The 27997-nt window shown below is 52.8% G+C and overlaps 1 protein-coding gene and 1 long non-coding RNA gene across 9 annotated transcripts; one reads left to right on the top strand and one right to left on the bottom strand.

Annotated features, from left to right (window-relative positions):
- The first annotated feature begins 57 nt into the window (after positions 1-57).
- On the top strand, positions 58-22596 carry LOC102124375 (uncharacterized). Of its 4 annotated transcripts, none has more exons than XR_012424381.1 (6): positions 58-364; positions 10923-10989; positions 16832-17044; positions 17283-18554; positions 20325-20963; positions 21488-22596. It is a non-coding gene; the product is annotated as an uncharacterized lncRNA (long non-coding RNA). The 4 variants fall into 4 exon arrangements; XR_012424382.1 differs by having other exon boundaries at positions 58-111; XR_012424383.1 differs by lacking the exon at positions 16832-17044.
- Positions 16796-27968, bottom strand: SLC2A8 (solute carrier family 2 member 8). Of its 5 annotated transcripts, none has more exons than XR_012424380.1 (10): positions 27824-27968; positions 27572-27734; positions 27042-27248; positions 25119-25218; positions 21747-21943; positions 20655-20803; positions 20390-20498; positions 19469-19642; positions 18932-19077; positions 16796-17364 (listed from the first exon to the last, which is right to left on the bottom strand). XR_012424380.1 is itself a non-coding variant. In XM_065530034.1 (10 exons), the coding sequence occupies exons 1-10, from the start codon at positions 27877-27879 to the stop codon at positions 17227-17229; spliced, it is 1434 nt and encodes a 477-aa protein (XP_065386106.1). In that variant the 5' UTR covers positions 27880-27968; the 3' UTR covers positions 16796-17226. The 5 variants fall into 5 exon arrangements, 3 of the variants coding, with proteins under 3 accessions (XP_065386106.1, XP_073872600.1, XP_065386107.1); XM_065530034.1 differs by having other exon boundaries at positions 20655-20798; XR_012424379.1 differs by lacking the exon at positions 20390-20498 and having other exon boundaries at positions 20655-20798.
- Between the last annotated feature and the right edge of the window lie 29 nt (positions 27969-27997).

A 27997-nucleotide genomic window follows, 5' to 3' on the forward strand; every position in this document is an offset into this window, starting at 1 on the left:
CGCCACTTCCGGTCATGCGCACACTCCCCGCGGCGGCCTCACCGGATTCCATTTCCCAGAAGTCACCGCGGGGCTCTGTTTCTGGCCAGTCTCTTTCATTCCTGCCGCCAGGTTTGTGATACACACGCGCTCAGGGATTGTACTTCCCAGAGACGCTTCCGCGTGTGCTTGCTCCCAGAATATATTATCCGTCGTGCTTTTTTGTTGCATACGTCTATAAAGTCCAGCAGAATCCAACGGTACCGAGCTTTGGAGACAGGAAGCGACTTAGCCGCGAGGGATCCTGGGAACGCTGGGTTTACGCAGGCGCCTGTCTTCGCTGGCTCTAGGCACCAGGTTTCCCCTCCGCGGTTCGCTGCGCGCGGTACGCCTGTCCCTGCTTGACCTTCCATTCAGGGCAGTCCCCAGCCACCCTCAGGGTCCTCTTGAGCCGTACTAAAAGTTTGGGAAGACTAAAGGAAACGAGATGTCCCTCAGTCTGAACAGGACAGCCGTGGGTGGGTGGCCTGGGGCCCTCCAAGTATGAAAACCTATGGGCCGGCGGAACCGCTTCAGTCATTTCAGGGGCAGTGTTTGATCAGCGCTTTTGCGGGAGGAGGTTCCTGAATACTGTGTCCCTTAAGGGCTTCCCTGTTGTAGGCTGGGGATGTTTCAGTGGGCTTTCCCTCGAGCCCATTGGAAATAACTTCTCAAGCAATTTTCCGATGATCAACTCCTTTTTATAGGCATTTTGTCCTTAAGGGGAGGGGACTGGGTTACCCAGGAAAGAAGTAAGTATGGGAATTCTAAGGCCCCTTTTCATTTTGTGGTTGTCTCTGTCCCTTTCAATCACAGCTGGTGGCATTTTTGCCAGTGTAAGTTTCTTAATTTTGTGGGTCTTCCTATGAATCTTACTGGGATTCGCTCCATCGGACAAGCCACAGTCACAAATGTCTTTGAGCTAGCCCTTCTCTACCTTGGGCAGCTGTAGTTTGGGGCTTACAGTTTTGTAAGAAGTCTGAAGTGGGTCTTGTCATGCACGTCCGTGTGAAGAGACCACCAGACAGGCTTTGTGTGAGCAATAAAGCTTTGGGGTGCAGGCGGGCTGAGTCCCAAAAGAGAGTGAGATAGGGGTGAGGCCGTTTTACAGGAATTGGATGGGTAGTGGAAAATTACAGTCAAAGGGGATTGTTCTCTGGCGGGCAGGGATGGGGGTTCGCAAGGTGCTCAGTGGGGAAGCTTTTGAGCTAAGAAAAGGAATTTCACAAGGTAATGTCATCAGTTAAGGCAGGAACAGGCCATTTTCACTTCTTTTGTGGTGGAATGTCATCAGGTACGGCAGGAACCGGTACGTGCAGGTCACAGGGGATATGATGGCTTAGCTTTGGCTCAGAGGCCTGACAGGTCTCACTGGGCTAAAATCAAGGTGTCGACAGTGCTGCATTCCTTCTGGAGGTTCCAGGGGAGAATCTTTTCTTGCCTTTTCCAACTTCCAGAGGCTGCCTGCATCCTTGACTCGCAGCCCCTTCTTCCAACTTCAAAGTAGCAACCTCAGCCAGAGTCAGTCCATTGCTGCCCTCTGTATGGTTCTCTCTCCTCTGCCCTCTTCCACTTTTAAGGACCCTCATGGTTAACACGGGGTTCACCCAGCTAGTTGAGGAGAATCTTTAAGGCCAGCTGATTAGCAACCTTAATTCTATTTGCAATTTTATTCCCTTTTGTCATGTAACCTAACATATTCAGAAGTTCCGGGGATTAGGACATGGATATCTTTGGGGGGTGGTATTCTGCAGACCACAGCGGGATTAGAAAACCAGATGAAAGTGAATGGATACCAGGAATTTAGGATCCAGCTGGCTGTGAGGCTGGCAGATGTATCCCAGACCTGTCAACTCTCAGGAAAGCTGCATTCAGAGTGCTTTTTGGATCACTGGGGAGATACCTGGCCTCACTCTAGACTCACGACCTTGGTGGTTTCAGGATTGAATCCGTGATCAGGAAATGTTCCCAGTGTTGCTGATGTACTCCTCCCATGCCTGAGAGTCCTGGATCCCGTCTCCTGAGGAGAGGAATTGGGCTCAAGTGACTAGAGAGAAGTTTCTTGTCAGAGAAATCTTGTTACCTTGAGGAGAGGAAGCATAACTAGACTGGGATGGATAGGACACTTAGGGAAGAGGAAGCGTTTCATATCCCTGGACCAGGAGGCCAGAATGAGGCAAACTTGCCCCTCTGTCTGGCCTCTTGTGTTAAGGAGGCCTGAGGTGGCAGAAGGAAGATAGGAGAAGAGCCCCCAAGGAAGCTCTGGCCAGCCTCAGGCTGTCTCCTTCCCACCCCGCCAATATAGCACATGTGGAGATAAGGGAGCACCCAGGAGCAAGTGCCACCTCTCCCCTCCCAACAGCAGCCAAAAGGGTCATGGCCCTGGATGCCCTAGCTTGGCCGTTGTGTGTCCTGAAGCACAGACACACTGCTTAAAAAGATTCTCCTGGTCATGGTGGCTCACACCTGTAATCGCAGCACTTTGAGAGGCCAAGGTGGGCGGATCACAAGGTCAGGAGTTCGAGACCAGCCTGACTAACATGGTGAAGCCCCGCACAAAAATTAGCTGGGCGTGGTGGCACGCACCTGTAATCCCAGCTACTCAGGGAGCCGGAGCAGGAGAATTGCTTGAACCTGGAGGCAGAGGTTGCAGTGAGCCAAGATCGCACCACTGCGCTCCAGCCTGGGTGACAAAGCAAGAATCCATCTCAAAAAAAAGTGATTCTCCTTTGTCTTGCCTCTCAGCTGTCATAAGCAATCAGTGTCCTGTCCCCTTAATAATGTGGTGGTTCTCAAAGTGGGATCCCCAGGCCAGCAGCAGCATCCCCCTTAAAAGTTGTTAGAAAAGCAAATTCTGGGGTCCCCCTCCATACCTATAAAACAAATTCTGAGGTCAGGGCTTAGCAGCCTCTGTTTTGACAGTCCTTCTAGTTGATACACTGTAAAGTTTGAGAATCACTGACTCAGAGGAAATGGCTTTGTGGAGAAAATAAGCTAGGCCCGGGTGCAGTGGCTCACACCTGTAATTCCAGCACCTTGGAAGGCTGAGGCAGGTGTATCACCTGAGGTCAGGAGTTTTAGACCAGCCTGGCCAACATGGTGAAAACCCATCTCTACTAAAAATTAAAAAAAATAGCTGGGCGTGGTGGCACACACCTGTAATCCCAGCTACTCAGGAGGCTGAGGCGGGACAATCACTTGAACCCGGGAGGCAGAGGTTGCAGTGAGTTGAGAGCTCACTGGGAGACAAAGTGAGACTGTCTCAAGAAAAAAAAAAAAAAAAAGGAAAGAAAATAAATGAGCCATAGGAAAGGCCACAAGACAGCTACTTCCTTCCACAAGCACATGCTGGAGCTCCCTGCCTCTCCTTTTGCTCAGAGCCACACTGCCTCTTAATGGCTTCAGGAGTCACACCAGCCTCCATCCTGCCACACAACCTTTGCACTTGCGGGGCTGTGACCAGCAGCACTCAGCAAGGCTGGCTGCTTCTCATGCATGATGTCTGAGCATACGTCTCAGGAGGGGCCCTCACTTAGTACCCTGTAGAGTGACAGCCCTTGCCGCTCCCGTGGTGACTTTTTATTTCCTTTTAGCATTTTCCACTTCCGAATAAGTTCACATCGATTCGTTTATTTATTTATTTTGTTCTTAATTTAGACATAGTGTCTTGCTCTGTCACCCACGCTGGAGTGCAGTGGCATGCCACTCATACAGCTCACTGCAACCTTGGACTTCTGAGCTCAAGCAGTCCTCCTGCCTCAGCCTTCTGAGTATCTGGGATTATGGGTGTGCACCACCACACCTGGCTAATTTTTTTTTTTTTTCTAAGACAGAGTTTCGCTCTTGTTGCCCAGGCTGGAGTGCAGTGGCACGATCTTGGCTCACTGCAACCTCCACCTCCCGGGTTCAAGCGATTCTTCTGCCTCAGCCTCCCAAGTAGCTGGGATTACAGGCGTGTGCCACCATGCCCAGCTAATTTTTTGTACTTTTAGTAGAGACGGGGTTTCTCCATGTTGGTCAGGCTGGTCTTGAACTCCCGACCTCAGGTGATCAGACCGCCTCGGCCTCCTAAAATGCTGGGATTACAGGTATAAACTACCATGCCCAGCCTATACATATGTATGTGTGTATAATATATATATACATATATATATATATTTTTTTTTTTTTTTGAGATGGAGTCTCACTCTGATGCCCAGGCTGGAGTGCAGTGGCGTGATCTCGGCTCACTGCAGTCTCCTGGGTTCAAGCGATTTTCCTGCCTCAGCCTCCCAAGTAGCTGGGATTACAGATGCACACCACCACACCCAGCTAGTTTTTGTATTTTTAGTAGAGATGGGGTCTTACCATGTTGGCTAGGCTGGTCTCGAACTCCTGATCTCAGGTGATCTGCCCACGTTGGCCTCCCAAAGTGCTGGGATTATAGGCATAAGCCAACACGCCAGGCCAGACCTGGCTAATTTTTTAAAAACTCCCAAAGCACTGGGCTGACAGGTGTGAGCTATGTGTTTACTTCGTTTGTTTGTTTTGTTACTTCTTATTGTCTGCCTCTCTTCAGAAGCTAATTCCCATTAGAGCAGGTGCTATATTCTTTGCCGCCACCATATCACCAGTGTCTACAACTGCCTGACACAGGGTAGGTAGTCAGATGCTGAAAGAGTGAATAAATGATGTTCCCCGAGGGCAGGCACAGGTTCTCCAAGTGCCTGTTTCAATACTCCTCCCATGCCACCACCCCTAGACCCAAGCTTGGCATTCCTTTTCCTGAGTGATCAGGAAGGCACAACCACTGTCCATGGCCTAGTGCGTGATGTCTGTAACTAAGAAAAAGGCTCCATCTTTGCCTCAGCTCTGAGGGGCGGGGCCTCAAAGATAAGGAGGACCCTACCCTTGTGTCGCTGGCCCTTCCTTTCAGCATGTCAGACGAATTTGTAATTTCAACCCCAGCCTTTACCTGCCTTAGCCATAGTTGCTAAGGCAACAATTGGGCCTCAATTTCCTGATAACCAGAGTCCACCAATGGCTGCCATCATCCTGTTATCTCCTGGCCAGCTATTTGTGGCACCATCTCAGCAGTGCCCCAGTCCGGCCAATGCAGAGGAAGTCACCAGGGAGGCTGGGAGGAGGAGCCTCAAGTTTTCCAGAAACTATACATAGCACCTGCTGTGTCACACCTCATATGTGCTGTTCCCTTCCTTTGGGTGCCTCTCTTGTCTCCTGGCCTGCTCTTCTGTCATCAAAGCTGGGCTCGAAGCCTTCTCTGGGAAGCCCCTGCGGATGCGTCAGGCACAATGATCCCTTCTATGCAAGCCCGCAGAGCCTTTCCTGTCTCACTGCTCAGTGACCGACCTGCCCTAAGTCCTTTTCTCCTAGAATTGCTTCCCGAAGACCAAGGAGGGTCTTGGTCATTTCATCTGGTGTTAAGCAAGGTGTGCCTCGGTCTCCCAGTGAGAGCCCGTGCATAGCAGGTGTTCCAACAGCAGGGCCTCTGGGACATCGACAGAATCCTAATGAGCCAGGGCCTGAGACCCATCATCTCGTGGGTGGTCAGGACAGCAGGACTGAGGCCGTGACTCAGCTACAGCAGAGGAAGCCGACCAGACCCTACTGGGCGTCTCCCCTAACACAGGGTCCCATGTGAGGCTGCAGGGCCCATGCCACCACCCCCAGTGTCCTTGAGGGCGAGCCGGGTTCCCCTTCCAGAGGCCATGAGTGCTTGTCACAGCAGCATGTTGGGAAATGGAGTCTGAGGGCCATGATCTGTGCTACCTCCGGGAGTGTGGTCTGGAGGGGACAGAGGAAAGAGGAGCAGAAGCAGCCAGAAACCGAGCAGAAAACCAGGCGCGGTGGCTCACGCCTGGAATCCCAGCACTTTGGGAGGCCGAGGCGGGCGGATCACCTGAGGTCAGGAGTTTGAGACCAGCCTGGCCAACACGGTGAAACCCGTCTCTACTAAAAATACAAAAAATTAGCTGGGCGTTGTGGTGCGCGCCTGTAATCCCAGCTACTCGGTTGGCTGAGGCAGGAGGATTGCTTGCATCATGGAGGCGGACGTTGCAGTGAGCCGAGATCATGCCACTGCACTCCAGCCTGGGCGACAGAGCGATACTCTGTCTCAAAACAAACAAACAAACAAACGAAACCAAGCAGAAGCAGGTTTCACCCCCTTCGCCTCATCCTGCTTTGTCCAGCAGGCTGAATGAGCTTTGGAGCCATAATCAATCACTCTCCACCCTGTTGGGGACCAGAGGCAGTGTCATCCTGCCCAGGCTACAAGGCAGCAGCAGAGAGCGTCACACCTCAGCTGGCGCGATTCTGCCCACAGCCCCAGGCTCAGTAGGTGCCAACCCCAATGGCCACTACAGGTTTGCTGGTTTAGCCCTGGGATCCCGCACACGCCCACCGGGAGGTAGCTGAGTGTGTCTCGCTCCAGCTGATGCACTTCCACCCCTGGTCCCTGCGGGGCGTCAGGTGCAAGTCTCTCCTCCGGTTTGCAGAGCCAAGTTACTCTGGGGCAGGCGCCGGGATGGTATAAGGGGATAGTGGGCGTCCGTGGTCCGTGCAGATTTCGGCCCTGGGCTGGGTAAAGCAACCTTATGCTGCACCTGTCCCCTGGGGCTGTTCCATCCGGTACTCCTCATAATCCTTTCCTGATGGCGCCAGGCTGGGCTTATGGGGCCCCTACAGGACAGTCAATGGGGGCTGGCTCTGGGTCCCCAAAGCATTTTGTGCTCTGATGGGAAGGCTTAAAGGGAAATGAAGGGACTTCTGAAGAGTATGAATCCCGTTATTGGCACCGATAAGTGGGTGCCGGTAGCAACAGCAGGTGGTGTGGGTGGGAGTTGCCAAGAGGGCGCGGTAGGAAATAGAATATAAGGAGAAAAATGACTGAAGATCTCAAATGTCCCTTTATTAACCCCCCTGGGGCCTCCCATCTGCCTAGCACAGCTCCCCACCTTCACCATGACCCCCTCAACCCACACTCTCACCAGTAACAACAGCGGCCATTGCGTGAGCACTTACGCCGTCCCATCCCCAGGTTCAGGTGCTTTACATAATTCTCACCTTTCATCCTCACAACAACTCCATGAGGGAGGTAGTGCCATGATGCCCATTTTACAGATGAAGAAACAGAGGCTGAGAGGGGTCACGTGACTTGTCCAGATCACACAGGCAGTGAGTGGAACAACTAGAATTGGAACTAAGCACACTGACTGTTACCCTCCATGCAGACTCCAGCAGAGGGCAGAGGAGAGAGGCTGAGGAAGAGTTTGAAGCCACAGTAACATGTTGCTTGCCCACGTGTTTACCATCTCTCTTGTAGTCTGGGGGTTGACACATCCTCCTGCCTTCCCTCTGTTTTTTTTTTTTTTTTTTTTTTTTTTTTGCAAACCTTGGTTTGCAGAGGCTGGAGAACAGCCAAGCCAGAGCTGGGAGCAGCCTCCGACCTGAAGCCCCAGTTGGAGAAGTCATCCAGGACAAAGACCAGTCTTCTGTGAGGTGACTGAGAGTGGGTGTCCCGAGCAGAGGCTGTAGTAGTTTAGGGAGGTTAGGCCACTTGCCCAAGCCCCGTGTGGCCTGAGGCATCAAGCAAAACAGCTGCCCCAGTCGTTAGACACCTAATGTGTGCATGAACCTGTCTCGGGTCCTCTTCCTTGGTCCACGGTGTGAACTCCCTGAGAACGGATTTGGAGATGAGGGAATAGGTCCCTCTCAGACACAGCCCATGTGTAACCTTCTGGGGTGTAATAGCTTTGACAACGTACACCCCTTGGCCAGCAATGACACCTCTAATGCTCTAATGTTCCCTCTTATGGAAGCTTCTGTTCAGTTAGGCACAGTCTCCTCTTTTTTTTTTTTTGAGACAGAGTCTTGCTGTGTTGCCAGGCTGGAGTGTAGTGGTGCGATCTTGGCTCACTGCAACCTCCACCTTCCAGGTTCAAGTGATTCTCCTACCTCAGCCTCCCGAGTAGCTGGGACTACAGCCACACGCCACCACGCCCAGCTAATTTTTTGTTTTTTGTAGAGCTGGGGTTTCACCATGTTGGCCAGAATGGTCTCAATCTCTTGACCTCGTGATCCACCTGCCTCGGCCTCCCAAAGTGCTGAGATTACAGGCATGAGCCAGCATACCCAGCTGGCACAGGTCTAACTCTAGTTATACCATCTCTATCTCCAACTCCATCATCTCCCTTTTCCCCACCATCACCATCACCTCTGTCTCCATCTCCGCTACTCATCTCCATCATCTCTCTTTTCTTATGTGCCATTGCTCTCTGCTCTCTCCTCTCTGATGCTGCTATTGTCTCTCTCATCTTCCTCTAAATTTATATAATAGCAAAATTAGCAATAAGCAGAAAACTGGAAACACTGTAAACGTGGAGCAATTGGAGTTAAGTTCTGATGTATTTAATATGGGGTTGACTTCAGTTCTGATATATTTATATGATGAAATAATCCTACATTCAACATATTTGAGTACCTGTCTTTGCCAGGCACCATGACTCCAAAGGCAAAGAAATACTAAGTAATTATTAAAAGGATGCAGAAAGTTTAGTTCAAGATGGTGAATTAAATTTATACATTTACCTCCTTTTCTCCCTTGCCAAATCCCACTGAAATGACATTCGAGATGTATAGAAATGAACACATCCATAACAGAGCATAGAATGGTAGAGAGGTGGGGGAGGGGGAAGGCTTATACCAGCTACTGCAGTTAAGCTACCTAGTTCTTTATTCCTAAATATGGACAACCAAAGCTCAGATATTTGAGATAAACTAGCAGCATAAAAGAGATGGCCCAATATAAATGAGCAGATCAACTGATCCCAGAGGAAATGAGAAAACACAAGACAACTTTGAAAAAGCTAAAGCATGTAAGTAGCTGTATTCCTCATAGTGAATGCCAGGTTTGGTGTGGTGGAGGATGTGAGCAGCTGGAACTCTCCTACACTGCTGGTGGGAATGCAGAATGGTGCAACCACTTTGGAAAACAGTTTGGCAGCTTCTTAAACAAACATACCACATGACCCGCGAGTCCACTCCACACAAAGACATGTATGCAAATATTTATAGTGGCTTTATTCATATAGCCCCAAGTTGGAAATAGCTGCACCACCATGCTGTTACATAGGCTGAAAGAGGTTTCCTCACTACACAAGGGTCCTCCATCATTAATGCCTCTTTAATAAAAACTCTTCTCAAAGCTGCTTTACTTCCAAAGGAAGCTAGAGTCATTCACTGCAAAGGCCATCAAAAGGCCTCACACTCCATTGCTTAAGGCAACAATTATGCTGATAAGACAGAAAAAGAAGCAGCCACTATTCCTACTTCTGTCCCCCATGGCCAGTTTTTCTCCTCATCATCATTCACTCCTACTTACTCTCCCACTGAAGTTTCCACCTATCAGTCCCTCCCCACTCAAGGCAAATGGTTCTTAGACCAAGGAAATACCTCCTTTCAGCCTCACAGTCTCATTCCATTCTGTCTTCCTTTCATAACGTCTTCCATGTGGGTTACAAGCCACTAGCCAGCCTCGTAGAACCTCTCATTTCCTTTAAGACATTTGCCCTGCATTTCACTCCATCTTTGGCTACCTTCCCCTTGTAAGCCGGACCGGGTGTGAGGAGGGGAGATGATAGAAGGATTACAGTGTTGGGGAGTGGAGGGTGAGGAAGAATTGGGACCTGGCTCAGCCTGGCAAGGAGCAGCCTAGGGAGGAGGGGAGAGGAGGATAGAATCCATAGAAAAGGAGGTTTTCTGACGATAGGTCCATAGAAAAGGAGGATTCAAAGGACTTAGAGCTTGAGGTGGAGACTGAAGGAACAGACAGAAGAGAAAGAAGAAAGATTTGGGACAAGTCACATTGGGAGCAGAGACTAGGGAGGGACTAATGTATAAAAGAATGCCTGGACGTCAGGCACCTCAGACCATTTGCCCATTTTACGACAAAAATTATCTAGATCTTGTAGGATGGAGAAATTGAAAGTGCTGTTTTCTGGCTATTTAGAACCATTATTGAGTTTGTATTGGGGCCAAGCGGTGTTGCAGAAGAAAATAAGATGTTTAGGTTTTAGGTCAGGCGAGAGTTGAAGAGGTTTTACGTTTTTGAGAACACAGGCTAAGGGAGAAGAAGGGGGAATGGAGGGTGGAAGGCTGCCCACAGTGAAGGAAGCAAGCCCAGAGAAAAGAGAGGGTAGAGACACGGAGGTAGGGGCGGGTACTTGCCACCCATGGAAAGGTGGTACTTGCCACCCGGGGGCGGGGGTGGTGCTTGCCACCAAGGTAAAGGATCAAGGCAGGCATCCCTGTGGTGATCAGACACCTCTAGAATGTGGGTGAATAATCAGGCATCCCTGCAGTGATTAAACACCAAGGGAAGACTCTTCCTGAGTCCGTGACCGGCACCGGCGTTTTTGGTTCATGGATAAAATGTGTCTCTGTCTCTACCGGAAAAGGAAAGGAACTGAAATTAAGGGAAGGGAGAGATTGAAGGGTAGCGCTGAAATTGAAAGGAGAATGAGGTTGAGGGATAATGAGAGAGATTGGAGAAGAGAGTAAAAAGAGGCCGCTTACCTGATTTAAAATTGTGAGGTGTTTCTTGGGCTGGTCTGAGGACCGGAGGTTGTAGGTGGATTTTTCTCATGGAGGAAAGAGCAGGAGGACAGGGGGTTGATCTCCCAAGGGAGGTCCTCCGATCTGAGTCACGGCACCAAATGTCACACGCATCCATGTGAAGAGACCACCAACAGGCTTTGTGTGAGCAATAAAGCTTTTTAATCACCTGGGTGCAGGAGGGCTGTGTCTGAAAAAGGAGTCAGCAAAAGGAGATAGGGGTGGGGCAGTTTTATGGGATTTGGGTGGGTAGTGGAAAATTATAGTCAAAGGGGGTTGTTCTCTTGCAGGCAGGGGCAGGGATCACGAGGTGCTCAGTGAAAGGAGCTTCTGAACCAGGAGAAGGAATTTCACAAGGTAATGTCATCAGTTAAGGCAGGAACTGACCATTTTCACTACTTTGGTGATTCTTCAGTTGCTTCAGGCTATCTGGATGTATACATGCAGGCTTGGGCTCAGAGGCCTGACAGTTACATGACTGTATACATTTGTCATAAATCATTAGATTTTATACTTACAATTATTGAATTTTAGTTAAGTAAATAATGCCTCAAAGCTGATTTTTTTTTTTGAGACAGAGTCATGCTCTGCTGCCCAGGCTGGAGTATAGTGGTGCGATCTCAGCTGACTGCAACCTCCTCCTTCCAGGTTCAAGCAATTCTACTGCCTTAGCCTCCCGAGTAGCTGGAATTAGAGGCGTGCACCACCACGCTTGACTAATTTTTGTATATTTAGTAGAGACAAGGATTTGCCATGTTAGCCAGGCTGGTCTTGAACTCCTGACCTCAAATGATCCACCCACCTTGGCCTCCCAAAGTGTTGGGATTGCAGGTGTGAGCCACTGTGCCCAGCCTAAAGCTGATATTTAAAAAGTGAAAATATGTATCCTTAGAGAAAGTCAAACAGGCAAGCCATTAAAAAGTGGAGCGCAGGATGCTACAAAAAAGGCACAGGTTTAGAAGATACCAAGGAAACCAGGAAAATTAAAAAAATAATAATGAAATAAAAAGGCACAGGGAATAAGACAGTATTAGAAATTACTGCCAAAACAGAGTGGCGATTTTCATATCAGACAGGGTCAGACCTCAGAACAAGGGGCAGTACCAGGGACGAAGAGGGCCATTTCCTAAAGATAATGGATAGGGCAATCAGGAGAACTGTAAAATCCTAAATGCACAGGTGCCTAAGAACAGAGCTCCAAAGTACCTGACAAAGGCCAACGAACTACAGAGCTGGACTATGCACATGCGGAGATGAGATTCCAACACCCTCTCAGTAATCGACAGAACTAGTGGATGGAAAACCTGGATTTAGAAGACGTGATAGTTAATTTTATGTGTCAACCTGACAGGTCAGTTATTATTCTGGGTGTTTCTGTAAAGGTGTTTGTGGATGAAATTAACATTTGAATCAGTAGACCCAGTGAAGTGGATTGCCCTCCTCAATGTAGGTGGGCCTCATCAATCCCTTGAAGGCCTGAATAGAATGAAAGTAAGGGGAGACGCTTCCTTACTATCTTGAGTGGGGATGAGAGTCTTTTCCTGCCTTCAGATTTGAACTGCGATATTGGTTCTTCCTGGATCTCCAGCCTGCTGGCCTTTGGATTGAAACTGCACCATCAGCTCTCCTGGGCCTCCAGCTGCTAACTCACCCTGCAGACCTTGTGACCTCCATAATCATGTGAACTGATTTCTTTTCTTTTCTTTTTTTTTTCTTCTTCTTTTTTTTTTTTTTTTTTTTGAGATGGAATCTCTGTTGCCCAGGCTGGAGTGCAGTGGTGCGATCTCGGCTCACTGCAGCCTCTGCTTCCCAAGTTCAAGCGATTCTCCTGCCTCAGCCTCCCAAGTAGCTGGGATTATAGGAGTGTGCCACCATGTCCAGCTAAATTTTTTGTATTTTTAGTAGAGACAGGGTTTCACCATGTTGGCCATGCTGGTCTCGAACTCCTGACCTCAAATGATCTGCCTGTCTTGGCCTTGTGCTGGGATTACAGGCGTGAGCCACCGTGCCTGGCCATTATGTGAGCTGATTTCTTTTTTTTTTTTTTTTTTTTTGAGACGGAGTCTCGCTCTGTTGCCCAGGCTGGAGTGCAGTGGCTGGATCTCAGCTCACTGCAAGCTCCGCCTCCCGGGTTTACGCCATTCTCCTGCCTCAGCCTCCCGAGTAGCTGGGACTACAGGCGCCCGCCACCTCGCCCGGCTAGTTTTTTGTATTTTTTAGTAGAGACGGGGTTTCACCGTGTTAGCCAGTATGGTCTCGATCTCCTGACCTCGTGATCCGCCCGTCTCGGCCTCCCAAAGTGCTGGGATTACAGGCTTGAGCCACCGCGCCTGGCCGTGAGCTGATTTCTTATTTCTCTCTGTATATATATCTGTATCTCTCTCTCTCTCTACTTACACATACACCCCCCTGCCCATACACACATACACCATTAGTTTAATCTTTGGAGAACCCTGGTTAATACAGAAGACCAGAAGCAGACTGTTAAACAACTTGACCTAAGTGACATTTATAGAACACTCCACCCAGCAACAGCGCAGTACATATTCTTTTCAATTGCACGTGGAACATTCACCAAGATAGGTCTCAATACATTGAAAAGGATCAAAATTACGTTAAAACATGATTAACAGAACATTTTGTAGAAGAGCTAGAGGATAAAGTAAAAAAAAATTCCTAGAATACAAAGACACTAAAAGAGTATATAAGTGAAAAATTGAGGGAGGATACTGTGCCCGGAAGTACAATGTCTACTAAAAGTTTCAGAAAGAGGAAACAGAGAAAATCAGGGGCTGGGATGCGGGAATGAAGAAGTAAGAGAACAAGTTCCCAGAAGAAAGTATCGAGATTCAAAATCTCGTGGTACCAGAGGCGTTTGAACCAGAGCAACTTCATCCTGAGTAGGGGCGGGGTAAAATGAGGCTGAGACCTACTGGAATGCATTGCCAGACGGTGAAGGCATTCTAAGTCACAGGATGAGATAGGAGGTCATCACAAGATACAGGTCCTAAAGACCTTGCCGATAAAACAGGATGCAGTAAAGACTTAGCTGCCCAAACCCACCCAAACCAAGATGTCGATGAGAGTGACCTCAGTCGTCCTCACTGCTACACTCCCACCAGCGCCATGACAGTTCACACATGCTATGGCAACATCAGGAAGTTACTTTATATGGTCTAAAAAAGGGTGGCATGAATAATCCGCCTCTTGTTTAGCATATAATCAAGAAATAACCATAAAAATGGGTAACCAGCAGCCCTCGGGGCTGCTCTGTCTATGGAGTAGCCTTTCTTTATTCCTTTACTGTGCTCATAAACTTGCTTTCACTTTACTCTATGGACTGGCCCTGTCTCTGCAAAAAAGAAAGAAAAAAAAGTGACAGTAAAATAAAGGCCTTTTAGGCATGCAGAAACTCACTCCCTTTGTACCTGTCCTGAAAAAATGACTGGTATCAGACATGGGAGCCCTGTGAAGGTGTAGCCCTGCAAATTGAAATGGAATCCAAAGAGCAAGGTGTGGAACCCAAGAAGCAGAGACATTAACCCAGGAATTCAATGAAAAGAAGACCTAAGATAACAGCTTTGCGGCAGGTCCCCCAAAACAAGAGGTCAGCAAGGAGAATTTGGCAATGGATTCCATGCAACAGCTAGCCTATTACAAAGAAGACCCCAGTCATATGGTGAAGAAAATGACGTGTTTCTTAAGAAGGAAAAAAAAAAAAAAAGACAAAAACTCTAGGAAAAAAAGAAATCTAATATGTCTTAAATGAGGTACAACCCCAAATCTGGCATTATTCTAATTAACTAATGTTGTATAAGAGAAAATCCATTTTATATTGTTACTTAGAATATTCCTTTTTGAGTAACACAGGCTGACTGACATAGGATTATGTCTTTAAGTCTATTTCATTAGGTTTACAGTAATGATGTTTCTATAACCATAATGTTGTGAACACTTCCTCCCCGCACTCATAAAGAAGGTCTGGGTTTTTTATATTACTAACCTAAAGCCATGTATCAGTGGCTTTGCTTGGCAAAGGATAATTTGGACCCAGAAAGCTTATTCTCAAGGCAGCTTTCAAAAAGTCAAGTGGCAGGGCAGTGCTGTTCACATTTTCATGTGCACCTCCCCATCCTCTCCCCCCACCTCCCCATCACGTCCCCTCACCTCCCATCATGTCCCCCCACCTCCCCATCATCTCACCCCACCTCTGCATCATCTCCCCCACCTCCCCATCATCTCCCCCACCTCTTCATCATCCCCCACCTCCTCATCTCTCCCCACCTCCCCATCACGTCCCCCCACCTCCCCATCACGTCCCCCCACCTCCCCATCATCCCCCACCTCATCATCTCCCCCACCTCCCCATCATCCCCCATCTCCTCATCATCTTCCCCCATCTCCCCATCACCTCCGCTAATCATCTCCCTCCACCTCCCCATCACCTCCCCCCACCTCCCCATTTATCCTTCATGCTTGCTTTGGCCCATGTTAAGCTTCAGTCTGAAGCTCCAGTTGGTGGCAAGAGGGCAGCCAGAGCTCCACATCCATAACCTCCAGGCACAAGGCTGGTGGAAAGAGAACATGTCTCGAATGATTTTCATTTTGCGTATGTATGTATGTATGTACGTACGTATGTATGTATGTATTTTTGAGACTGTCTCGTTCTGTCCCCCAGGCTGGAGTGCAGTGGCACGATCTTGGCTCACTGCTACCTCCGCCTCCTGGGTTCCAGGGATTCTCCCACCTTAGCCTCAGCGATTCTCCTGCCTCCTGAGTAGCTGGGATTACAGGTGTGCACCACCACACCCAGCTAATTTTGTATTTTTAGTAGAGACGAGGGTTTCACCGTGTTAGTCAGGCTGACTCCACCCACCCCGGCCTCCCAAAGTGTTGGGATTACAGGTGTGAGCCACCGTGCCCGGTTGCCCTTTGTATTTTACTTGTGTTGTTAAATGGTTTACAAAAGCACATACAATTTTATACCAGTCTGGAAAAAAAAAGTGCTTGACAAATTGCTACTATGACTTCACTGAGATGCAAAAAGCAATATGGTTCTCACCCGATCAGTGGACTGCCACGCAAGCACTGGCACTGCGGATGCCGAGGTGCGGCCATGGCCATGGGAAATGCCCCTGCACAGACAGGACTCTGCTTCTGGAAGGCCTGTGGGGAAACTGGATTTGCTACAGCTGAGAGTTGTCCAGAGTCCTGGGCATGGTTCCATACATTTCACTGAAATCAGAGTAGCTGCTGCATATCTTCTGGAACTGATCTGATCCGGCGCCTTGCTCTGCCTGGTCCATGCTGTACTTCGAGTCTCCTCGAAAACAGCCCCTGCTCTCTGCCCTCATTGTGTGACTTAATGGGAGATGCCAAGGTGGGCAGGCGCTGGGGCTGCAGGTCTGGGAATTGGACAAAGCAGCCGTGAGATGGGAAGAAGGGTCCCCTCTGCTTAGCGTTGCTAGACAGCATGAGTGTTGGAAGTGAGATCTTTCAAGATAGAACTGAAATTTTTTTTTTTTTGGTGGGGGGTTGGGGTCTTGTTCTGTCTCCCAGGCTGGAGTACAGTGGTGCAGCCTCAAATTCCTGGGCTCAAGAGATCCTCCCGCCTCAGCCTCCCAAAGCACTGGGATTACAGGTGTGAGCCACCGTGCCTGGCAGAACAAAATCTCAACAGAGATGTTATCTCTGGAAAGGGGTGGCTGTAAATAGTTTTATTTGTTTATCCAAGTAAATTGTTGTTTATCCAAATAAATGAGTATTTGTAAAGTGCCTAGGACAGTGCCGAGCAGCTGGTGAACAGCTATAAAAATGACATGAAATCTGTTTTTTAATTTCCCTACAATGAACACATATTAGCTAATTAATAACAAAATTATAAAAGACTTCTGGCTCTATTAGAGTCAACAGAACAAAAGGTTTTGTGGGTTTTTTTTTGTTTTTTTTCTATTTTTTTTAACTCAACAAGATTTGATGGCTGATGACCCAGGGAACTGAGCCCAAGGAAGGAGCCAGAAATGACTTGTCAGTGCCAAGGGTAAGCTTGGCTGACCATGAGCAAGTAAAGCCACAGGGTGTCCTGGGCAGCATCTAGTCCTGGAAGTGATGGGAATAAACCCTCTTCAAACTGAGCTTTGCACAAAGCCCAGAGACACTGACCTGATTTTCTGTGTCAATCTTTATTTGGCAAACAAAGTTCCTTCCCGATAAGGCAGCCGCGTGAGAGGAGCGACCGGGTGCCCAGCACCCAACCTCCAAAAGCACCTCTAGCCTGAAGACAAAGATCCCAGAGGCCCACCTCCCCTTGCACTGCTTTAGTGTTGCGCATGGAGGGCTGACTGCAGGTCTGCAAAGCTCTGAGGTGTGCCCGCGTCCGCAGAGCAGCAGCCGGAGCTGGAGCAGGAGGCGGGTGAGCCTCCTAGCCCCGGGTCGTGGGCTGGAGGGAGCATGCCAGAAAGGAAGAACCCTGCAGACCGAGGCTCCAGAGGGGCTGTGCTCCTGGATTCTGGCTCCCCTGGGGCAGGCGGGGGGGCTCTGGGCTTGGGTCCAGCTCGGAGTCACAGGCTTGCTCCATCCCCTAGTGAGTGGCTGTCATCGCCCCTCAAAATGGGCTGTGATTTGTTCCAGAGTCTTTCCTTTGGTTTCAGGGACACAGAACAAGGTGAAAAGGACACTGAAGATGCAGAAAGTGGAGGCAAGCCAGAAGGCTCCGTAGGGCCTGAGGACCTCCTGCAGAGAGATGAAAGGCCATGGGTGGACGTGGGGAGAGATCAGGAGGCCCCACGCAATCACTGAGGCAACTCCACCACCAGGGGGTCCAGTCCCCTGACCCCAGCCTGCCCTGCCCAAGGCCACAGCCATTTTGTCTCCACCCAGCTCTGGGACATGGAGGACGGTCTGGCATCCAGTCTGATGGCTTGGGCCGAGCACTGTCCAAGATACTGGGGTTGTATGGCTGGGGAAACTGAGGCTCACAGCAATGAAGTGACTGCCTCAAGGCCAGAGACCTGCTATCCAGTGACAGCTGGGCTCCGGCTCCAGGGTCCACAGACCCACCCTCCACCCTCAGCTTTGGCCCCACGGTGAGGCCCCCAGGCGGTTCTTTCATAGTGTGGTGGAAATGGGTGAGACAGGGCAGAGCGAGCATGGCCCCAGGAGCACATGGGGACTCCTGGGGCTACTGGCATGGAGGCAGGAGTGAGCCATCCCCTTCAGTCAGAGCCCATCCCCGCCACCCCCCACCGCTGTGGCCTCCCACATGGCAGAACTAAAAAGGTGCTTCTCAGCTCCTGGTCCTCTGGGACCTGGTGATCTCTCCCTCCTTGAAGGCCTTCTCTTGGCCTCTTGGACATTATCTCTCCTAACAGGACTGTTAGGTCCTTTGTCACCTCCTTCTTGGCTGCTTTTCCTCCTTCCTTTGCTGCCCATCCCCTCCCAGCTGCAGCAAGTAATCTCCACCCCCAGGCATCGGCCTGGCCCCACAACGTGCTCCCTGGGCAGCCCCGCCTAAGTGGGTCCCAGGCTCTGTGCAGACTCCAGGCTGGCCCCTCACTGACCCGCCCTACCACATCCTAACCCACCCCACCGGGGTTCATTCTCGCACCACTGCCACAGCCTTTCCCGCCCTCGTCATAAAGGGGACCGTGTCCATCTTGTTCATTGCTCTCCCTGGCGCCTTGAACGGGCCTGAACATGCCAGGAGACCTGGAGGGCACAAATGACTGAACAAACGACCAGATCATCTGCCCGAGAACTGTCTCTCTGTTGACTGGGAAGCCCCGGGACAGGGTCCACGCCTGTGCCAGTCCATCCGTGAGAAGGCAGCAGCAGGATGAACTGAGTTAATGCTCCCATCAGCCTTAACAGCAAGCTGCTGTTGCTCTCCTCCAGTTTCAGCTAAGGAAGCAGGCTCAGAGAAGGTAAGCGTCATACCCAAGGTCACACAGCAAGGAAGTAGCCAGGGTGGGGCTGCAGCCCAGTCCTGTCAACTCTTCCCACATAGACCTTAGGCTCAAGGCCCACGTTCCTGACGTTCACGAAGGGGAGAGGCCAGCTGTGTTGTCTGACTGCCAAGACAGGCGGAGGACTCCTGAGGGGTCACAGCCTGGATTCCCCATCTGGCCCAGCCCATCTGCCTCCACTTCTCCTTGCCCAAGATAGCCAGTGGCCCAGGCATGATAGGGCTCAGGCCGCCTGTAAGGGCCACGACCCTGGGTCTTCTGAGCAGTACAAGTGGTTTTAGAAAGTGCTGCTCAGCTGACTGCACAAATGGGGTGCCGGGGGAGCCCACACTCACCATGAGGCTGCTGAACTCCTTGGTCACGAGAAAGGCCATGAGCCAGTTGGTGAGGACACACATGCCTGTCGCCACACCCTTGACATGCAGAGGGAAGATCTCTGACATGAGCAGCCAGGGGATGGGCCCCCAGCCCACCGCAAAGCCTGTGGGAGCGAGACAGGCAAGACAGGCATCAGGGCCGGCAGGGCTGGGCTCCTCGGCTCGCCGCAGAGCCAGGAGACCCAGCTTCCCGGCCTGTGGGGCTGAGGGGTCCTGGATCCCAGTGTGGTCCCGCCAGCTCCATGCTCTTTCCTGCCAAGGCCTCTGAGATAGGGTCACAACGGGGCCTGCTCAAGGGCTGTTCAGGGGATTCAGTGAAAGGAAAGCAGAGGAGCCTAGTTCAGCATCTGCATGTGGTCAGAGCTATAAATGCAGAGCTTGGGATCTGTGAGACTAGAGGTGAGGCTGGGGAAGACCCCACCTGCTGGGAGCCGCCAGAGCAGAGCCGGGGGATCGCCTCCCACTCCTCGCCCAGCCTCCCACGGGCCCCCTTACCGGCGATGAAGAGGCACATGCTGCCCACGGCCAGCCAGGCCAGCCCCACGCTGGCATCAACAGGCTCTGCGGAGACAGGCGCCGACAGGGCCATGTGCGAGGAGTTGCCGGGCCCACCCTGCGTCAGCTTGAAGTAGGTGCCGAAGGCGCTCGTGCTGAACACCATGGCCACACCTGCAAGCGGGAGGGTGGCGGTGGGTGGGGCACCCGGGGAATGGCCCAGGGGGCAGCAGCATGGCCTGGATGCCTCTGAGAGGGGCGGGCTCGGCTCCCAGAGAGCGGCCAGCCTGGTGTTCTGGGACCTTGGCTCCAGGAGCCCTGACTGGGTGGCAGCCACCCCGCCTTGGACCTCAGCGATCTGCAAGAAGTTCCTGGAGCAGACCCTCTGGGCCGAGGAAACGGGAGGTACCGGCGCAGCAGCAGCAGCGGGTGACCCTCAGCCCCGACGGTTGTCTTTGCAGCAGCTGCTGGGTACCCATGTCCGTGGGCCGCAGCTCTTGCTGAAGGTCTCACGTGGATCACCTCCCACTCCTCACAATAGCGCTGAGGGAGGTGCTACCGTTACCCCCATTTCCCAGAGGGGGAGACTGAGGCTCAGAGAGGTAAAGTCACTTGTCCAAAACGACCCACAAGCTCCTGAGTCACTTCACCTTCCTGGCCCTCAGTGTTCCCATCATAAGCTGGGGCTGTGACGGTGCCTTCTGGTGGGTTCACCAGAGGTCAAAGGCGTGGTGTGGGAGTACCACTAGCATGGACAGGCCTCCAGTGAGCGCTTGGTGACGAGCTGCCGTCATATCATGGCCGCATTAGTCCACGACGTTTGTCATCACAAATGCTCCCTGTCCTCCTCCTGCAGTGTGGTGGCCTGGGCAAAGGCCCTCCAGCCCATGGCGGGGAGGCTGCTCCGGGGTGAGCCCTCACCTGACAAGACCAGGAGCAGCCTCCGCCCTGCTCTGTCCATGATGAGAGCCGCCACAGCTGTGAACAGCACCTGGATGACACCCACGACGACCGAGGCCAGGCTGCTGTCCTGGGGGAGATGGAGCCCAGGCAGGTCAGGCCGGTCAGCCGAGAGCTGGGTCCCTCCCTCTCCAGGCCTGTGCTGGGTGGCTGGGCCCTGGGCTCGGGGAGGAAGCTCCATCTCTGTGGGGGCTGGACGAAGCAGGCCAGGCAGGGGCCCCTTTACCTTGAACTTGGCCTCTTCAAAGATAGTCTCTGCATAGAACATGACAGCATTGACCCCCGACAGCTGCTGGAAGGCCATCAGGGAGACGCCGATGATGAAGGGCTTGTAGATGCCGGGCTGCCGCAGCAAGGCCGGGTGAAAGCTCTGCTCTGACGGAGACTGGCCATCAGGATTTCTCTCTCCCCTCCCGCGAGGGGCCCCCCTCTATGGCTCCACTGTCCTAAGACTTGGGGAGTGTGTCGGCTGCTCATCCCAGCGCCCCCTCTGTCCTCAGGTGTGCAGACAAGTCCCAGCCTCCCCATGTGTCAGGTGAGATGACCCTCACCTGCCCAGGGCACTTCCTGATAGGTGGGGGGAGCCACAAAGAGGTAATCTGGGCAAAGAGCAAGCTGGGCTGTCCTCATCCCTGCCATGACCAACACGTCCAGCACCTCCCTCAGGTCTGGACGTGGCCCTAGCTGAGCACCTCCTACGGCCCTCCCCACTGACCTTCCCTCCCCACTGACCCCGCCCTCCCCACTGACCTTCCCTCCCCACTGACCCCGCCCTCCTCACTGACCCCTCCCTCCTCACTGACCCCGCCCTCCCCACTGACCCCGCCCTCCTCACTAAGCCCCTCCTTCCTTCCCCCCACTGAGCCCCACCCACCACTGTGAAGCATGTGCTGACTCCCATGTCACAGGGGAAGAGCTAAGGCTTAGGTGAGGGGCAGCGTGGGAGCTTCAAACCCATGCCTGGGTGACTCTAGAACCCAGACTCTTAACCCTCTACCCTGCCCTACAACTCCCTTGTTAAATCCAAGTCCTCAGCTCTGCCTCTGTATCCCCCACCAGGCCTGGCCATTCTCTTCCTGAGACAGAAAGGGTCAAAGCTCGGCCTTTGCTGGTGACTTCGGAGGCTAGGGCCCAGCTCCGTGGGGTTCCAGCTGTCTTGGCGTGCTCTAAGACAGGAAGCACTGGGACTGTCTTCGCTGAGGGTGGAGGGTGGACAGGCACCTCCCTGTCCCCCCAAAGTGTGGCCTTGGGAACAGGCTGTGCTACCCTCCCGTGACTGCTGTCCCACTCCTGCCAGCTCTGCCTCCCATCCTCTCACCTGCTCGGCCCCAATGGGGGGGTCTTCCCAGCCCTGCTCGGAGCCCCACAGGAACCGCAGGGCGGCCATGGCCTCCTGGCGCCTGTGCTGAGTCAGCAGGAAGCGCGGGGTCTCGGGCATGACGCACATGAGCAGCAGCATGAGGGAGGGGGGCGCGCAGCCCAGCACAGCCAGCCAGCGCCACTCCAGCACCCAGCCTGCGGGAGGTTGTTGGGGGGGAGGCTGGTGTCAGAGCCAGGGTGAGCCAGCCTGGGCCTTGCCAGCCTCAAAGACTCAGCTTCAGAGATGGGGCCTTGCTGCCTCTGCACATCTGCCCTCGTGTTTCCTACTGACATTGCCATTATCACAGCTGTTCATGAAGGCACATGGCATGGGCCAACCACACCAGCTGTGGAAGCGATGGTGGGTATGACAACGCGGACAATACTAGGCTACATCTGTTCGGCGAAACATTTATGTAGCCACAGAACAAAGGATGAGGTGTTCGCTGCATGTCCACGTGGTATGATGTGGCACCATTTGTGGAAGAGGTGGCGGAGGGAGGATAAATATGCATATCCCTCGTATGAACAGACTCTGAAGGCTACCAAGAACCAGGCAATGGGGGCTCCCGCAGACAGGAAGGGGACAGAGGTGAGTAAGCTCTTCACTGGACATTCCCCACGCTGGCACTTGAGTGTTGGATCATTTGAATGCATTATTTATTCAAAGTATACGTGAAAGTAGAGAGGTGAGAGGGTTTTGCTGTCTTGATGTATGAAGAACAGCACAAGTGCAGAATTGCCTAGCTTTATATAAAGGTTAAAAGGTTCTCTTACAAAGGGGCCTTGGAATAAATGAGTCTAGGGCATTGTTGCTCTAATTATTAATTTTTCCGAAGCCTAAGGCTTACCCATCCCTGGTTCCTGGTGGAAAAATACCTTTAAGATAGTCATGATGTCCCTATTTTTCTTCTGTGCTGGGGGTGCAGACAATCATTCTATGAAGTCTAGTTGTTGGAACATGATTGCCCCAGTGTGAAGGAACGTGTCACCACCATGTCACTTTGTGGAGTTAACGAGTTCACCCACCCCAGTGGATCAAAACTCACAGAAACTGATCGGGAAAGGTCGGAGAAGCAACAAGCACATATTCAGATGAGCTGAAGATAGTGCCACGGGTGGGTGGACACCTCGTACCTGTCCCCAAAATGATGAATGTCAACGCCTGCACACAGTGGAGACTTCGGTTTGCTCAGGTCTCTCAAGGTAGCCAGATCGCTGGCAGGATTCTGAATTAGGGTAGTTAAGTGGGTAAAAACGAAAGACCAAAGACCTGTGTATCATCCGCCCCGAAGATCCAGAGGGCTTGTGCCCTGGGCCAGGCCATAGCCCGTCAGGCGTCCGAGGCCTCCTACCCCGATGATGCCCATGGTTCTTTTTTTTTTTTTTTTTTTTTTTTGAGACGGAGTCTTGCTCTGTTGCCCGGGCTGGAGTGCAGTGGCCGGATCTCAGCTCACTGCAAGCTCCGCCTCCCGGGTTCACGCCATTCTCCTGCCTCAGCCTCCCGAGTAGCTGGGACTACAGGCGCCCGCCACCTCGCCCGGCTAGATTTTTGTATTTTTTAGTAGAGACGGGGTTTCACCGTGTTAGCCAGGATGGTCTCGATCTCCTGACCTCGTGATCCACCCGTCTCGGCCTCCCAAAGTGCTGGGATTACAGGCTTGAGCCACCGCGCCCAGCCAGCCCATGGTTCTTAAGTCCTTCCTTGACAGTTCTCATTTGGAACCCACTGTTAGGCACTTTTCATGTGTCACTTAATTTAATGGACAGGTACTGGACTAGGTGAGGTTATGCCCATTTCAAGACAGAGAAACTGAGGCTTCCAGAGGTGGTGTGACTTGGCCAAGGTCATGCAGCACATAGGAGAGGCTATCCCCAAACCCAGGATGGTCAGATTTGAAGCCTGCCCTCATTTTTTTTTTTTTTTTGAGACAGAGTCTCACTGTGTCGCCCACACTGGAGTGCAGTGACATGATCTCAGCTCACTGAAACCTCAGCCTCCCAGGTTCAAGCAATTCCTGTGCCTCAGCCCCCAGGTAGCTGGGATTACAGGTGCCCACCACCACGCCCGGCTAATTTTTGTATTTTTAATAGAGATGGGGTTTCACCATATTGGCCAGGCTGATCTCGAACTCCTGACCTCAAGTGATCTGCCCGCCTTGGCCCCCCAAAGTGCTGGGATTACAGGCATGAGCCACAGGGTCTGGCCTCTAAAGCCTGGCCTCTTTCTTTTTTTTGAGACGGAGTCTCGCTCTGTCGCCCAGGCTGGAGTGCAGTGGCCGGATCTCAGCTCACTGCAAGCTCCGCCTCCCGGGTTTACGCCATTCTCCTGCCTCAGCCTCCCGAGTAGCTGGGACTACAGGCGCCCGCCACCTCGCCCGGCTAATTTTTTGTATTTTTTAGTAGAGACGGGGTTTCACCGTGTTAGCCAGGATGGTCTCGATCTCCTGACCTCGTGATCCGCCCGTCTCGGCCTCCCAAAGTGCTGGGATTACAGGCTTGAGCCACTGCGCCCGGCCTGCCTGGCCTCTTTCTAATGAGAACACACCTGCCTCCTGAAGCTTCTTCATGCTGGCCCAGCTTTGCCCCTCGGGGTCGCCAGGACCTGGCCTCCTTCACGTTGCAACTCGCCGACATGGTGAATCCAGTACTGACATTCTAAGGGGACTCGCTCAGCCCTTCAGACGCCTGGGCTGAAGATTCTTACAGGGACCCCCCACTTCTGGAGCCCTCTGGTTTGTCACTGCACAGTAAGGTACTGACCTAACCAGTCAGCCCTTCCCACACCCCTAGAGGGAGCTTCAGGAAAGATGAGGATATCACCTTCTCCAGCTCTCCTTGGAACTCAGTCATAAGACACACCTATTGGCCGGGCGCGGTGGCTCACACCTGAAATCCCAGAACTTTGGGAAGCTGAGGTGGGTGGATCACGAGGTCAGAAGATCAAGACCATCCTGGCTAACACAGCGAAACTCCGTTTCTACTAAAAATACAAAAAATTAGCTGGGCGTGGTGGCACGCACCTGTAATCCCACCTACTTGGGAAGCTGAGACAGGAGAATCGCTTGAACCCAGGAGATGGAGGTTGCAGTGAGCCGCCACTGCACTCCAGCCTGGGTGACAGAGCGAGACTCTGTCTCAAAAAAAAAAAAAAAAAAAAAAAAAGACTCACCTATCCCAAGGTCCCAGGAAGGTGATCTGGAGCCTGGCATGTTGGGCACTGGCTTTGTGACCTCAGACAAGTCCCTTGACCTCTCTGAACCTCTGTTTACACATCTGTAAAATGGCCACATGACCACAAACAGGAAGCAAGAGATAATGACAACTATACCTGCCAGGTATGCCAGGAGGATGCCGACGACGACCATCAGCTGCACACAAGAGCCGAGCAAGCCCCGGACTGCTGGGTAGGCGATTTCAGAGATGTAGACCTGCCAGCAACAAGACGAGGATTTAGGGCTGGGCACAGTGGCTCACTCCTGCAATCCCAGCACTTTGGGAGGCCGAGGCGGGCAGATCATCAGAGGTCAGGAGATCAAGACTGGCCTGACCAACAGGGAAAAACCCCATCTCTACTAAAAATACAAAATTAGCTGGGCCTGGTGGCATGCATCTGTAATCCCAGCTACTCAGGAGGCTGAAGGAGGAGAGTCACTTGAACCTGGGAGGTGGAGGTTGTGGTGAGCCAAGATCTCACCATTGCACTCCAGCCTGGGCAAAAAGAGCGAAACTCCGTCTTAAAAATAAACAAATAAATAAAAATTTAAAAAAAATTTAAAAATTTTAAAAATTAAAAAAACAAACAAACAAAAAAAACGATGAGGCTTTACTCAGGCTCCAAGAGTTCTTAAAACAGAAAGGTCTCAACCATTCAGAGCTGAGGAAAGTCCTTGCGGGGGGTTATGGCAGGTCCCGAGGCCCCTTAGTGGAACCTGCCCAGGTGAGCAGAGCCATCCCCAGGTCCTCACCACTGAAAGGTCTGTGGCAGGCGTTTAAAGGGGATTAAAGGTAACAGAGAGGGCTGCATGTGATGGCGAGGCAGTGGGCACAGAGCTTCTCAGGCCTTCATTTAATGGGCACAGACACCCTAGGTAAAACGTAGATTCCGATGCAGTAGGTCTAGGCAGGCAAAAGATTCCACCTTGCTAACCAGCTCCATGTGTGCCCACCCAGGATCCTAGCCCAGGGCCCACGCTTTGAGTGGTGGCCTTAGACCAGAAGCACGAACTCTCTGCCTCAGTCACTAGGCACTGCTTCCTCCTGAGCCCACAGGCCACCAGGCCCTCACCCATGCATCTAAGGTTATTCCATAGCTTAAGCCCTAACACAGGTGTGTTTCTGCCCAGTTAAAAAAACCACAGACGTAAAAGGTCCAGCTTCTTCCCCACCCTCTTCTGGTCCAGCTGCTGCTGCCAGTTAGCAAATGCTGGTGAAATGAGCACCCAGGGAGGGCCCTGAGTGGCTGCTTTCAACCTCACTTGGGTGAGATACTGTCCACGCCCATGGCTGGGGGCAGTTCATGGGTCACCAAGCTGTCAGGGTCCAGTCCTCCATAAGCCATGCCAGGGGCTGTCTACCCAAAGTCCCACTGAATCCTGACCACTACCTCAGGGACTAATGCCATAATCCCTGTTTTCCAGGGAAGGAAACTGAGGCCCAGGCAGACACTCTGCTCAGGTCAGTGGCAGAACCAGGATTTGACCCAGATGTTCGGGGCTCCCAAGTGGGCAGCCTGGGTCAGGAGGGGGAAAGGGGGAAGATGGGGAAGGAGGGGCTGGCCTGTGACAAAGAAAGGAGAACACAGGCCAGCAGCCTTTGCCCCAGGAGAAACCAGGACAGGAACTTCCTGCTAATTGCAGTCATTGACCCGAAGCCAGGGATGAAAACCATAATGTTGGGAGTGGGCTCCTATGGATCATCTGCAGGTCTGCAGAGCAAAAGATGGGCACGGCTAAGTGGGATAATCCTGGGTTCCAGCAACTGCTTCCCCTCTGACTAGCTGTGGACCCTGCCTGGGCAAAGGACTTCACCTTTCCGAGACTGCATGTCATGACCTCAGTGTAAAATGGAGAGAACAGCAGGATCCTTCCCAGGGTGGACGGGAGGGACCGCGAGATAACGCAGGGACTTCAAGCCTGGCACCTATAAGGTCCCGCCAGGGGAAGCCGCGCCCCTAGGACTGAGGAGCGGTTTGTCCACTCCTCCTCTGTCTCAGGCCGCGCGAGACAGGACACTCGCGAGACGGGACACTCACCGGGGCCACTAGGGAGGCAACACCGCAGGCCAGGCCGGTGAGGAGGCGGCCCCCCAGCAGCATCCACACGTCTTGGGCCGCGGTGATGACGGCAAAGCCGGCCACGAAGGGCACGGAGCACAGCAGGAGGCTCAGCTTGCGCCCGGCGCGGTCCACCAGCCAGCCGCCCAGCACTCCCCCTGCCGCAGCACCTAGGGTCACGATGGCCTGGGGGCGGGCGGAGGCTGAGGAGGGGGCGCCGAAGCCGCAGCCCATCCCTCCCCCCGCCCACGCCCCGCGGGCTCAGAGGGAAGGGGGCGACTCCAGGCAAATGAGCCGGGGCCCAGCGCCCGTCCCGAGGGGAGGGGTGGGGGACTGAGGGGTCCGGCGCTTGTCCCGAGGGGAAGGGTGGGGGACCAAAGAACTCGATGCCCGTCCCGAAAGGCCCGATGCCCGTCTCCTGGGGAAGGGCGGTGGCGGAGGGGCCCGATGCCTGTCCGGAGAGGAGGGCGCGGGGTCCCAGGGCTGGAGGGGCGAGTCCGGGGACTCACCCCGAACCAGGAGGCGGCAGCGTCGTCCAGGTGCGGGGCCGGGGGCGCGGCGCGCTGCAGACTCGGGATGGCCGGGGAGCTGTAGCCGAGCGCGAAGCCGAAGCTGAGTGGGCCCAGGGCAGCGGCGAAGGCGGCGAGGAAGACGCGGCGGCCGCGGGGCGCGCTGCGGTGACAGGACCGAGGGTGAGCTGAGCGGACGCGGAGGGGCGGGAGGGCGAGGCCGCGTCCGGGCCCGGGTTCCCCGGGGCTCACCTGCCGCCAGGCGGCCCCAGAAGCGGCTGGGTTTCCTCTGGGTCCTCGGGCGTCATGTCCGCGGCCAACGCCGATCGGCCAGCTCCGGCGCCTGAACCGCCACCGGCCCCGCGAGTGCGGTCGGCACCGGCCTCTCGCAGCCAATGGGCGGCGGGGGGCGGGGGGCGGTGCTGG

Source organism: Macaca fascicularis, chromosome 15 (genome assembly GCF_037993035.2).
Source record: "Macaca fascicularis isolate 582-1 chromosome 15, T2T-MFA8v1.1".
Taxonomy (NCBI): domain Eukaryota; kingdom Metazoa; phylum Chordata; class Mammalia; order Primates; family Cercopithecidae; genus Macaca; species Macaca fascicularis.

Bases quoted from the DNA above. Each gene is read 5' to 3' on its own strand.
- SLC2A8 (XM_065530034.1), bottom strand. From the start codon at position 27,879: ATGACGCCCGAGGACCCAGAGGAAACCCAGCCGCTTCTGGGGCCGCCT. The intron at 19,643-20,389 runs GTGAGGGCTCAC...TCCCGCTTGCAG, and splicing joins GCTGCTCCTGGTCTTGTCAG to GTGTGGCCATGGTGTTCAGC. The intron at 19,078-19,468 runs GTAAGGGGGCCC...TCGCTCCCACAG, and splicing joins CATGTGCCTCTTCATCGCCG to GCTTTGCGGTGGGCTGGGGG.